The 12,375-nt window shown below is 39.3% G+C and overlaps 1 protein-coding gene across 1 annotated transcript in view; it reads left to right on the top strand.

Moving 5' to 3' along the window:
* The window catches only part of LOC140948785 (uncharacterized), a 327,016-nt gene extending 316,813 nt beyond the window's left edge, over positions 1-10,203 (top strand). Inside the window, 9 exon segments of the mRNA XM_073398050.1 lie at positions 3,287-3,466; positions 3,468-3,490; positions 4,210-4,340; positions 4,848-4,936; positions 5,878-5,964; positions 6,433-6,720; positions 7,222-7,403; positions 7,992-8,202; positions 8,517-10,203. Of these exon segments, the coding sequence (XP_073254151.1) occupies positions 3,287-3,466; positions 3,468-3,490; positions 4,210-4,340; positions 4,848-4,936; positions 5,878-5,964; positions 6,433-6,720; positions 7,222-7,403; positions 7,992-8,202; positions 8,517-8,675 (1,350 nt within the window). The 3' untranslated portion in view covers positions 8,676-10,203.
* Positions 10,204-12,375: the final 2,172 nt, after the last annotated feature.

The following is a 12,375-nucleotide window of genomic DNA, read 5'->3' as shown; positions in this document are numbered from 1 at the left end:
TGCAACTACTATAACACCGGAACAAGTACTTCTAGCCTTGTTAAGTCCTTAGGCTGGGATACTCTCGAACACAGGCGTTTGTTCAATCAATCAGTGCTTTTATAAATTTCACAATAATTTAGTAAACTGTCAAACTCCTAGTCCAGTTAAATCTACCGACAAAATCAGGTCTACTCAGGGATTTCACCAACTTACCAATTGCCAATTACAGGCAACTGTCTCAGTTTTCAATTATTCATTTTTTTAAGGGTTATTAAAGTCTGGAATCTGCTCCCTTATGGAGTTACGTCATCTTCTACATTAAGGTGTTTTAAGCAGGTCTGCTTTGCCTGCCATTAGATACGAGACTAAGGTGCCCTCACATCTGCACAGGCTGTAACCGCTGACCTGTACCCTCCCAATATTAAAGGAATCTCTATCTTTTTTGGGAGTATTTATTCTAAGTTCTACGAACATTTAGAAATTCGCAAGAATTGAAGTTTCTACTGAAATCGTTAACTTTTTCGTGGTTGATATCTTCCCTGAACCTATATTTTGCTCAAAAATTGCTCAGAAAGTTAAAAGTTGCTCAGGGTTACTAGAATCGCAAAAATTAGGTCCAAACGCCATAAGATGCTCAAAAGTTGCTGAGCACAAAAGCCGAAGTGTCCAGCGGAGCTCCAAGACAAGAAAAAATGGTTCTCCATGCATCCGAGATATTTTGGTATTTTAGTCACGTGACCGTACGTCCTTTCGTCCACCCGCCCGCCCGTCTGCACCACAGGCAACTTGAGGTATTTTTGGCGGGAAATCGCATGGCTACCCGCGTCTTGTGAAGCAGATACACGAGAAAAACATTTAAATAGCATCCCAACCGGAATTTCTTGGTAAATGAAAAGCACTCCTTGTGTAGGGAATACCGCATTGGTCATCAACTTGTTAGGGCAAGGCAAACTGAAACAAAGGCACGGTCACAATTTGTGCTTTTAAATGCAGATGATCCCTCGCACGGTAAAACTTCGGCTCCCAACAAATGTTGCGACTAAGTATTTGACCAAACTTTAAGCGTTCACCCAGTGCTGTATTGTACTCTTTGTTTAAGGGGTTTAAAAGTGAAGAACGTTTACCTTAATCCAGTATTAGAATGAGCTGTCTAAGTTCGAAAATCAGATTCTGGGTTAGAGTAGGATGAGAAAGTTCTTGGCGGGACGGGTAAGACAACTTTGACTACCAGGCAGTTTAATTTTAAATACTCTAGAGGATGGGGTATAGACTGAGGAAGTTTGCAAAACATGCAGACTAGGCCAATCAGGATGAGAAAATTTTGCCTTTTTTCAAGGAGTAAAAGTTACGCATATGATAAAAATAATAACTTGGAAACTCGCCGGATTGCTGTGCTATAACTAATTATCGCTACATTTAATTATCTTAGAAGAAGAATCAGATTTAAAGCGCAAAATTACAAATAATAAAAGTTTCCTTAAACCAATAAGAGTGAGAAAATTTGGCCTTTTTTACTGTGAGTAACAGTTGCGCGTGGATGGGCGAAATGATTTCGCAATGCCAGTTTGGACGAGAATTTTTTGATAAAGGAAAGTACAGCGAAAGCTCTCTTAAGCGGACACCCTAACGCTAACGGAAATGTGAAAATACAGAGTTTGTATGCAAGTTGAAACGAGATTTTGTGAAGGCGCCGTAAGTACCGGTAGCTAATGAGGTGTCGCTTATAACCTGCGTAGCAAGTGTTTCTGTGCGGTTCAGGAGCAAAGAATGAGGAACACGACATTTTTTGGTTCTCGTTTCAATTCTCGCGCGGTCAAAACCGAAAATCCCTTTCCACGGTCTTTTTTTGCTCCGAAACCAGACCCGCGGAAACGCTTACTACGCAGGCTATGTCGCAGAGTGTCCGTCCAGAGAGCTTCCACTGTTTATCTTCAGTTTCCCAAAACAAGCAGGACCACAGCAACATTTTTTGAATAAGGGAAAGTACATATTTTAAAAAGCAGGATACGTTAACAGACAGGTTGTTTTCTGATTTGCATGGTTATTGTTTGTTGAAACAAAAGGCACTATTAATAAGTTGTGGGAATTGTGTTTTAACTTTTTAAAGAATTTTTGAAACAATATCAATGAAGCCAAAAACCGAGGCAATGAATGAATGGTTTGTCGATTACGTGAACCGGTATAAAGGATTTTAAAACCTTTAAAATCTTTCTTTCACCGATTTGCCGCGCAGTTTTAATTCGATCAGAGGGACTTAAATCGATTGCTTTGTGTTTTACGTCCCGAAAACAAATATAGTCAAACAAAGTACATTTTTTGTCATTACCAGCCAGTATATAAAATGCTAACTTGATTGTTGTCGTCCAGATTAGGCGCAATGGTTTCATTCTGATGGCGCTGATCGCTGAAAATAGTAGCGATCTGAGTTGATCTGAACTATAGTCGGCGACAGCAGCTTTTTAGACTTCGGTGAAACTTAAGTCTCTACCTCAGCGACTGCTACGATTCGTTGAAGAGTTGTCTTGCAGTTATAATATAATCGTTGCTTTCGTTGAACTTTTTTATCATCGACCGAAGCCGGATCCCATATCAGGAAAAAGGCTTCATCAGAATCAAGACTGTATCTTTTCACATGCGAGAACATCACTCAGTATTCTGTACTCCTTAAAATAAATTTCATTGTCTCCCATTTCATCCATTCAATTGCAAATTACTAAATAAAAAAGTTTCACGCAAACAAAAGGTACTAACCAATCAGTTTGATCAGATTTGATGACGTTAGACCGTCCTCATTGGCTGACACGTCCTCTATTGTTCTTTCTCTCTATATATTTGTGATACCACCCGGATGGTTTGGGCGGATCCGTAAATCACTGCACAGTACACCTCTCAACACTTCATCCATATTCAATCAACTTTTCTATTACAAATCCCAATAGTGAACCCTTGAATTCCAATGAAGCCTTCTCCCAGCCTCACGCGTCGTGCATTAATTCGATTACCCTCGTTACCTCGAGTTCAGGGCTGCTGAATATTACTATAAACAAGTAAAGCTATTCCTCCGTTCTACTGTGCTGTTAGTGTTGATACCAGGTCTCTGTGAGTATTTGAAAGAAGTGAAACAAAAATAAGATAAAGCATTTCAAATGCAACCATACGGCTGGCATCTCATTACTACTCCAGTGAAAGACAGAAACTAAAAGTTCAACCAAACTAAATAAACGTCCAAAAACGCAAACAAAGCCCAGGATTGCTCTACCACTTTCGTTAGATCAATAATCTTTGACATGTTTTCCCTTTGCAGGCAGTACAAGCAAAATTAGACGAAGAGACGGAGAAGAAACACAACCTGTTTCCGTGCTGTTTTGTGGTTTTCCGTTCTCTTCGTGCATCAACTCTTGCGCTTCAAAGTGATTGGGATAACTCTCCCCTAGAAGTCGATGTTATACCAGCTACTGAACTGGCCAGCGTGCTGTGGAACAACCGTGCCTATTGGCCTTTGGCAAAGGTGCTTTTTTTTTTAACGAAACCTCAGAGTAGAGCTCCTGACTCAGAGGTACATTGATCGCGGCCGCCGTCTTGAGAATAATTGAAAATCTACGGGACCAGGGACGGTCAATGGAAACCTTTCCCTTGGAATCATTTTTTTACTGGCCTCAAGTCTCTGTAGGGTGGATGGATGGGCCAACATTTATAACTTCATCTTTTGCACTGCAAAATACGCCTGCTTTGCAGACTAACGAGTTAGTGGTTGCTTGTTGTTAGTGGTTCTACGAGAGTAGAACTGGAGGAGGTCTTTTACGAGGAAAAGTGCAGACACGTCTTTTTTGCGTGCACTTACTAAGTTACAATATTATGCACTTCCGTGATCAGACCATTGTATCAGGGTCGCTTAGAAGAAATCAAAAGCAATGGAATGCAATGGAAAAGCAGTGGAACTGAAACTATAAAAAAAGTCACAAAAATAAGTTGTCGCGGTGGGTTAGGAGAGGAAGTCGATCGTTTACGAAGTTCTAATTTTAGGGATTTAATTCGTAAAAATCTTCAATTAGTTATATTAGTAATACTCGTCGAGCTTTCGTTGCAATAGAGGGACCCCCTCCTTCACAGAAGATTAACAGGAGGGAGTAACATTTCCCTTTGTACTTGGAGAATAAAAATTCTTTTTGTGGTCAATTAAATTGCAATTCATTGCAATTTAACGATTTTTCTATCTTGCTATTTTAGGAAATTGCGCACGGCTCTGATCTACGTCCTAGTGTTTTTGCTGGTGTTCTTTTGGACGGTGCCTGTAGCGTTTGCTTCAACGCTGGTCTCTTTACAAAACCTCACAAAAGTTGCTCCTTTTTTGAAACCAGGTGAGATTTTGCTGTATTACCAACGCTTGAATCCCAGGGTTACTCCCTATAATGGCGTAAGGGAAGGTCTAGATCTCGCCCCAGCCGAAAGGGATACCTTTTTAAGGCTTTTGTTTTATAATAAAAGGATGAGGATTTCAGTGGGAAAAGTATATGAAAAGGTAGGAAAATCTGTCATTTTGGTCTGTAAGATGTCCTACGGCGGATAGCAGACGCCATTTTGTAGCTATGAAAAAGACAAGAAAACTTCCTGGTTTAGTGACTTTTACATAAGACAGTGCATTCGCAGCAGTTAAAAGAGATGGAAAGTTCTAAAAAAGGTATGTGAAAGGGGTAACATTTGTCGATAAAAGTTATAAAAAAGTGATACTTTTTCTGTCAAAAGAGGTATATAAAAGGGTAAGGGTTGAGCCTCGGGGCTTTATTGTGGTTTTTCCACGGGCTTGAATTTCGTTTTAACTTTTGGTGTCCTCACCCCGGCTATGCATTTTCCAATTTCACTTGCAGTTCTAGAACTTAACGCTTTTGTCAAGGGAGCAATCGAGGGCTTTTTATTCGGCTTGGCATTGTTGGTTTTCTTCGCTATTTTGCCTCTGGTAAGTATTTACTTCATCTGATAGCGTCAATTAATATTTATCGTCAGTACTTTGATAAAGGCACCGACGCAGCCTTTTTTTGTGTGTGTCATTACGTGACGACTCAAAGAATGGTTTCGTAGGAGACTATTTTTTGACTGCTTTTTTCACATAGCTCAAAATCCCGCACGACTCATTCCTTTGTTCCGCAGCTCTTTCAGGCGGGCTATTCACATGCCAGAATGACATGCAGTCTGGAACGAGTTCATTTCATCTCCATATATTTATCTGTTTGTGTTTACATGATACCCAAAACCACATTTCGTTCCCCATACAAGTCATTCCAGAATTCAATCCGAATGAAACCGTCGTTCTGGTACAAGATTTCATTCTGGTATCATGTAAACTGAGATCGAACTTCGTTCCGGATTGATTGTGTTTCTGATCTGGCGCAAAAACCCCGCGAGCAGGAACGCCTTAGACGGAGTCGTTCGATTTTATCATGTGAATGCGGTACAAACTTCACTCTGGAACAAAACTCATTTCGGAATGAAAGTCATTCCGGTATCATATAAACACCCCCTCAGTAAAAACAAATTTACTCCATAATAGATAATAGTTTCTGCTCTAAAACAAAGTTTCAGTTGAAAATTAGCCAGGACAAATACGTAGACAATGTTATAATGGTAAAAAAATATCAATTTATTTAGAACTAGTCGACTCCAACTCCGACTCTCTTCCGCAGACCCATAAAGCCTGATGCTTTATTATTACCGGTATTGACATACAGTACGTCTGGTCTGCCTGTGGTTAACCTGCGATACGGCGCTTTTCTTTTTCGTTTCCCAAACAAAAAGAAAGACGCGGATCGCCTGATCGCAGGTTAGCCTGTGGTGACAAAAGGAAAGTCAATTTTTTTCACGTATTACTACTAAAACCATAACATTTTCATCCTGTGATAGGTTCTGAGGCTTTTTAGCAAGCTTGAAGGAATTCCTACGCAAAGTAGAGTAGACCAATCCACGCTGGGAAAATTATTCATTTTCATGGTAAATCACATTTATTTACATTTATTCAATTAGTTGTTATCAGTGAGTGGTCAATGCTAAGTATAAACCTTATAAACATGGCAGCTACTACAAAATTCGTTTCTATAGCGCTATACATTATAAACTAATACTACCGTACTATAAACGAATACTGAGCAACATTCGTTTTCTTTATTCCGACCTTCAAATTCGTCCCATTGCTTCCTAAGCCCTTTTTTTTCTTCACTGGGTCCTTTTTCAACATTTCAGTGTTGCGTAACATTAACTTAATGGGGATTCAGCTATCGCTACTTACGTCAGTAGTAGTCAAAAAAGTAGCAGAATTCGTATCATGACGTTTTCTGGCGTTTGAGGCCGGTTCAGAGCGCCACTAAAACAATGACGCAAAAGAGTTTCAGTTGACGTACTGTTTGTGTCTTCTTCTTCTTCTTTTTTGTATTTATTCATTGGCTTTGCATTCTTTCACAGCTTGTAAACAAGTTTCTGTTCATGACTTTGGCTGGATCAGCGCTCAATAAGCTGAAGGAGATGTTAGACAATCCAAGCCAGATTCCAACTTTCCTTGCTGAATCCCTCCCCTCACAGTCACTGTTTTTCATTTGCTACATCATGTTGGCAACACTGACTGGATATGCGCTGCAGCTACTGCGCATTGCACCGCTTATTATAGTGGCTATTAAGAGGAAATGGCTTGTCAAGACGGAGCGCGAGGAGAAAGCAGCCTGGAGACCACCACCTGTCCTTTATGACCGCGTAGTAAGTACAATGACCTGGGAAATAACTTCCTTAAGTTGCTAGGCAACTAGACTAGCCCCAGCCACAAATTGCTTGGCAACGTTTACCCAACTTTTGCCTTTTGGAGCAACTTTTAATTTTTGGGGTAACTTGAATAAATTTTAAGCAACATAATTAAACAGCCCTGTAATACTGTTTAGGCCTTGTTATATATCCTCACTTAATAAATGCTATATAGGTTGGGATTGAGGAATTACCCCGACTTGTCCCTTGACAATCTTGACGTGTAACGTCGAATCCAATTTCGACGAGGAATACTGGGAACTAGGCTTGATTTGGTTGCAGAGCAGGCAGGGGCTTAGCAGGGCAACCTCCTCCTCGACCCAGGGTTTTCTCCTACTCGTCCCTCGGAGTGAAAGAGACGAGAAGGGGGAGGACCCTGAAAACGAGGTTGTAGCAGGGGTTGTATGAGGCCGTGCATGCATTGTCAGTAAGACAACTAACGTTGTAATCTTATCTTAGTTCGCCAATCACCTGTTCATTTTGATTGTGGGTTTGTCGTACTCGGCGCTTGCACCCATCATCACTCCGTTTGTGGCGCTGTACTTTGGCTTTGGTTACGTTGTGTGGATGTATCAGACGATAAGTATATACATCCCAATATACAGCTGTGGTGGAATGATGTGGCCCATAACGTTTAACAGGTAAAACTTACAGTACATAGTATAACATTTTGTATTGAATTCTGATTGGCTGAAAATTCATTCATTATTATATTATACATTGTACTCAGTATGTGTCTTCTCATCGGCTAAGAGCCTACAAATAGTTTGAAAATTCGCGCAACCTACAGATTCAGGTTAATATTGGATGGCCTTGGAGGGGCGAAAAGAACTATAGCTAATCGATCATCCAGTAACACAGTGTCAAGTCATAAAGCCGCTAATTAACAGGTTGATCACCTGTACATATTACTACTAAATGTACAATTGATTTAAAAAAACCTATTCTAAAAAGGACTCCGTCCAAGATCAGAAAAATGAAACGAAAATGGTTGTCCTTTGTTCTGCTCTTTTATAAAACTTTAAGTTAGCAAGTTTCACGCCCTATTCATGTATATGTAGTGGCGCCAAAAAAAACGTAGCAAATTAAAGTTTGAATCACGTGCAGGGTTTTCTTCTGCGACCTTCATGTTGCTTTTTTTTTTTTTCGTTTTTGCTCCCTAATACCCCTATTCTGCAGTCCAAAATACAAATTATATTTAAAAACCTAAACCGTTTTCTGCTTCATAGGATGATCATAGGAACAGCAGTGTTTCAGTTGTTGATGGTTGGAGTGGTCGCTTTGAAGGGATCTTTCGCAGCTTCGTGTTTGGTACTTCCGCTTCCGGTCATGACGATCTTCTTCTATCTCTTCATTCTGCAGCATTATATAAGACCATCAGCCAACTTGTCGCTTAAAGCTGCGCACAGCCTGGAAAATCCTGCTCCTAACTTTTTGCAGGTGAGATCTGGAAAAGAAAGACAGACGATCGTATCTTTTCTAGACCACAATGTTCATGTTTTCTTACTATGCGTTTATTAGGCTGCTATGGTCTTATATTTTCTATGCTGAGTTTTAGCTCCTCCTAGTTTTTTTGCTATCGAACAAAATTTGAATAAAACAAAATAAGAATACAACTGGAACACAAGCCCTTTAAGTTATAGCTAGACGCCATTTTATCAAAGACCTAGTAATAAGAGAATTTACTATTTTATACCGTGGTATTGTGGTTGAATGATTTAAGTAAGAATGACATCTCTGTTTGCCTCTGACAGGACGTAATCAAGGGTTACATGAGAACTCAGGGAGTGCAGATTCTTCCAGAGCCAGAAGTGCCAACAAGCGAAGAAAGAGATGCGTCTGATCAGGCCTCTGATTTGGAAAAAAGTATTCCTCTAACTGCAGCTTCCGACGATGTGAAGTTGGACGTGTAACTAGCTTAAGTCTAAAACATCGTTATATCTAACGTGTGATACACAACAATTAAGGGACGGAGGATTTTGTCGTGTTATCAGTAGACAAAACAGGCAAAGGCTGATAAATAATGCTGTAGACTGATAGGAGTAGAATTCATGGGGTAATATAATCCCGGCGAATAGTTCTGGGCAGTTTTTAGTTTGAAGATACGAGCCCAGTTTCTCCAGAATTGTATAACACGAGGTCATATTATCAATTAATTGTGCCAGTAACAAAGTGCGAGAAACTCAGTTGAGGATATTCAATGTTAGTTCATATTTCTTATCACATCTGCTTACCGTTCAACATGTCAAGTAAAGTAAAAGCATCGCTTTAAACCTTTTTCATTTTAAAAGTTATTTAAACCTTTAAATATAGTATAATTAAGTAGAAATTTAAATATGACAGTTCATCTGAAATAACAGCTCATCTGATTAAAAGTCATAAGGTCACCTAATTTTGTCTCTTATGCTTTCAAGTTCAAGCCTAGCATTCAAATTCATTTCCTTGATTGTACGTTAGCATGGGCTAGTTGGTAAAATTTCATTTGCATGAGTAACATTTGCTGGCTAAATTTCATTGGCTGTTTTTCAAGTGTCCAATTTGACCTGTCTGATTATACAGCAACTAATATTCGGACTGAACAAATCACTTAGTTTTGATACTTAAATTAAACAGCAAGGGCTGTAAAGAACTATGACTGTTCTTGGCACATTTTACTTACATTTGAGCAAGAAACGTAGGTCTGTAATTATTACAGGTGAACCGCGATTACCGGCCTCGCTTTTTAATATCAACTTTTTAGTGCAGAGTGAAGAAACAAAGGCACGGTCACAATTTGGTCTTGTAAATGTACATCATCGGATCCCACCAATTTTTGCGACTATTTCTCCAAACTTAAGCCGATTTAAAAGTGAAGAACGTTCGCCTAAGAAGCCAGGATTAACATGAGTCGTCTACTTTCAGAAATCAGATGCTGGGTTAGAGTAGGATGAAAAAGTGCTTGGCTTGGACGGGGAAAACAACTTTGTCTACCAAGCAGTTTTATTAGTACTTTAAGGGATGAAGTAGAGGAGGAGCTTAGTAAGAATTCATGGTCGTTTCTCGGATAGGCATATGATAAGGATATGAATCAGATTATAGATTTATCAGATTTATAACGGAAGATCACATATAATAAGCGTCACCTTTAACCAGTCAGGATGAGAAAATTTGGCCCTTTTTATTGCGTAAAAGATACGCGTGGATGGACGAAAGCGACTCCACTATGTTTGGACCACAGCAATATTTTTTGAATAAGGGAAAGCACATATTTTAAAAAGCAGGGTACAAGTGATCGGAGACTTAACAGTCAGTTTGTTTGCTAATTTGCATGGTTATTGTTTGTTGAAACAAAAGGCACTGTAGGGAGTTGTGTTTGCTTTTAAGAACTTTTGAAACATTATTAACGGAGACCTGTAAACCGAGGCAATGCATATGCAAATAAATGATCTGACGAGTGCTGAATCCGTAGTATTTAAAACTTATTTCTCTCACCGAGTTGTTGTGCAGTTTAGGATCAGAGGGACTTAAATCGATTGGTTTGTGTTTACCCCGAAAACAAAAATTCTCAAACACTACAGATTTTTCCAGGAATTTCATCAATCCATTTATTTACGCAATTCGCTTTCCTAAAGCAGGATTGAAAAAAAGAAAAAACTTAAATTATAAACAACGCCTTTAACTGAACAATCAGATCAGTTGTCTTACGAAATCTGCTAAAGGAAAACCTAAGTTTCATTATGATCGTTGATCGCCGAACAAACAGCTTACAAGAGTCTTGTAATCTGAACTATAGTCGGTGTCCGCGGGTATTGATATGGAAACCAGCTTGTTAAACTTTCAAGACTTAAGTCTACCTCAGCGACCGCTATACGATTCGTTGCAAAGTTGTTTTGCAGTTAATCGTTACGATCGTTGAACTTTTTTTCTCATCGATCGTAGCGATCCTATATGAGGAAGAGTCTTTATCAGAACGTATCTTTTCCAGTGCGAGAACATCTTAAATTGTTTCAATTAAGCGGCAGGCTAGCAAGAAGGTTATTTTGTATTCCTTGATACTTCGTAGTCCCCCATTTCATCTCATTCAATTGCAAATTACTGAATACACAATTCTCACCCAAAGAAAAAGAAACTATCCAATCAGTTTGATCTGATTTGATGACGTTACTCTTTCCTGATTGGCTGACACCTCCGCTATTATTCTTTCTCTATATATTTGTGATACCACCCGGATGGTTTGGGCGGATCCGTAAACCACTGCACAGTAAACCTCTCAATACTTCATCCATACTCAATCAACCAGTCCGTTACAAATCCCAATAGTGAACCCTTGAATGCTAATGAAGCCTTCTCACAGCCTGGCTAGCTAGTTGTGATTACCCTCTTTAACTCAGGGCTGCTGAATGTGATTATAAACAAGTAAAGCTATTCATCTGTTATATTGTACTGTCAGTGTAAATACCAGGTCGTTTGTGAGAAGTAAACTAGTTTTAACCTTGTGCGACAGCTAAGCGAATGAACTAGAGGATAAAGCACTCAAAAAGGAAATCGCTAAGGCAGTTAATACATCGTGTGTTTATGAAGTTAAAAATGTATCACGCGGATGGTACTTACAGTCTAAATCTTTTTCATTTCTACATGATAGACAGTGAGGGATATTCAAATTAGAGTTGCTTGCAATCGAAATCAATAGCAAAGTGCATCCTTCATAAATCAGAAAACACACTTAACCAGTCCCCCACAAACCAAGTCAGTGTTAATAACAATTCAGTCAAGACCGGCAGTCTTCTAAGTTTTCAATCATTTGCCCCAAAGCATGTAGCTACAGGAGAAGCTGTAGAGGTAGTCCCTGTCGATTCTAAATTGAACAAAAATGTCCGACTAACAAATGTGACATTTGATCCTTAAACCGCAAGGAATGTATTTTACTGGGTTTCTAAAGAATGTATATTTAGCTTTTTTCAACAGAACTTTTGAGAAAAAAAAAAAGAAAGAAATGACCTGTAATTTCTACTTTCTTCGCGGTTGATTTGCCTGTCCCGCTTCCTTAAACCAAATGATAAGAAGTTATATGAAAAGCATTTAATTACAATAGATCACAAGCATAATTTATATATTAATTTCCGTTTGGTGAGGATCACCTGTTTTCACAATGCGAACGTTATCAATAAATCTGCCTCGGTTGAGCCTCAGACTCATTTATCAAGTCGCGTTTATACAACCTCAAGAATAATACCATTATACCGATTAGCTCAAACTATAATGCTTTTTGACAAATATGTTTGGTTATAATATTTGGCACACTTTAGTTTTACCGACTGAGGTATTTTTACCTTGACCGCGCGAGCCGAATTGTCAATCAAAGTTCAGTATAATGGATGATTTCTACTTCAAGGGTGGTCACCCCTTGTGCCACATGGCACTTAAGGCCTCCACACGGAGTTTCCACACCTATCTGGCTCTCTGTCAACTGCTACTGCTTTGCACGTCATCACAAAAGCCTCAGCGGGCTCTCTCTCGTTTCTGTTTCCATTCCCTTCTTTCCTAAAATAATCTCTCGATGTATTTGCCGCATGCTCCTATACATGCGCAAGTTTGCGTAGCAGGCGCCCAAAAGATTTTGGAAACCAAAAGAGA

The sequence above is a fragment of the Porites lutea genome, chromosome 9 (genome assembly GCF_958299795.1).
Source record: "Porites lutea chromosome 9, jaPorLute2.1, whole genome shotgun sequence".
Lineage (NCBI taxonomy): Eukaryota > Metazoa > Cnidaria > Anthozoa > Scleractinia > Poritidae > Porites > Porites lutea.
This window is presented reverse-complemented; position numbering and strand designations above follow the sequence as displayed.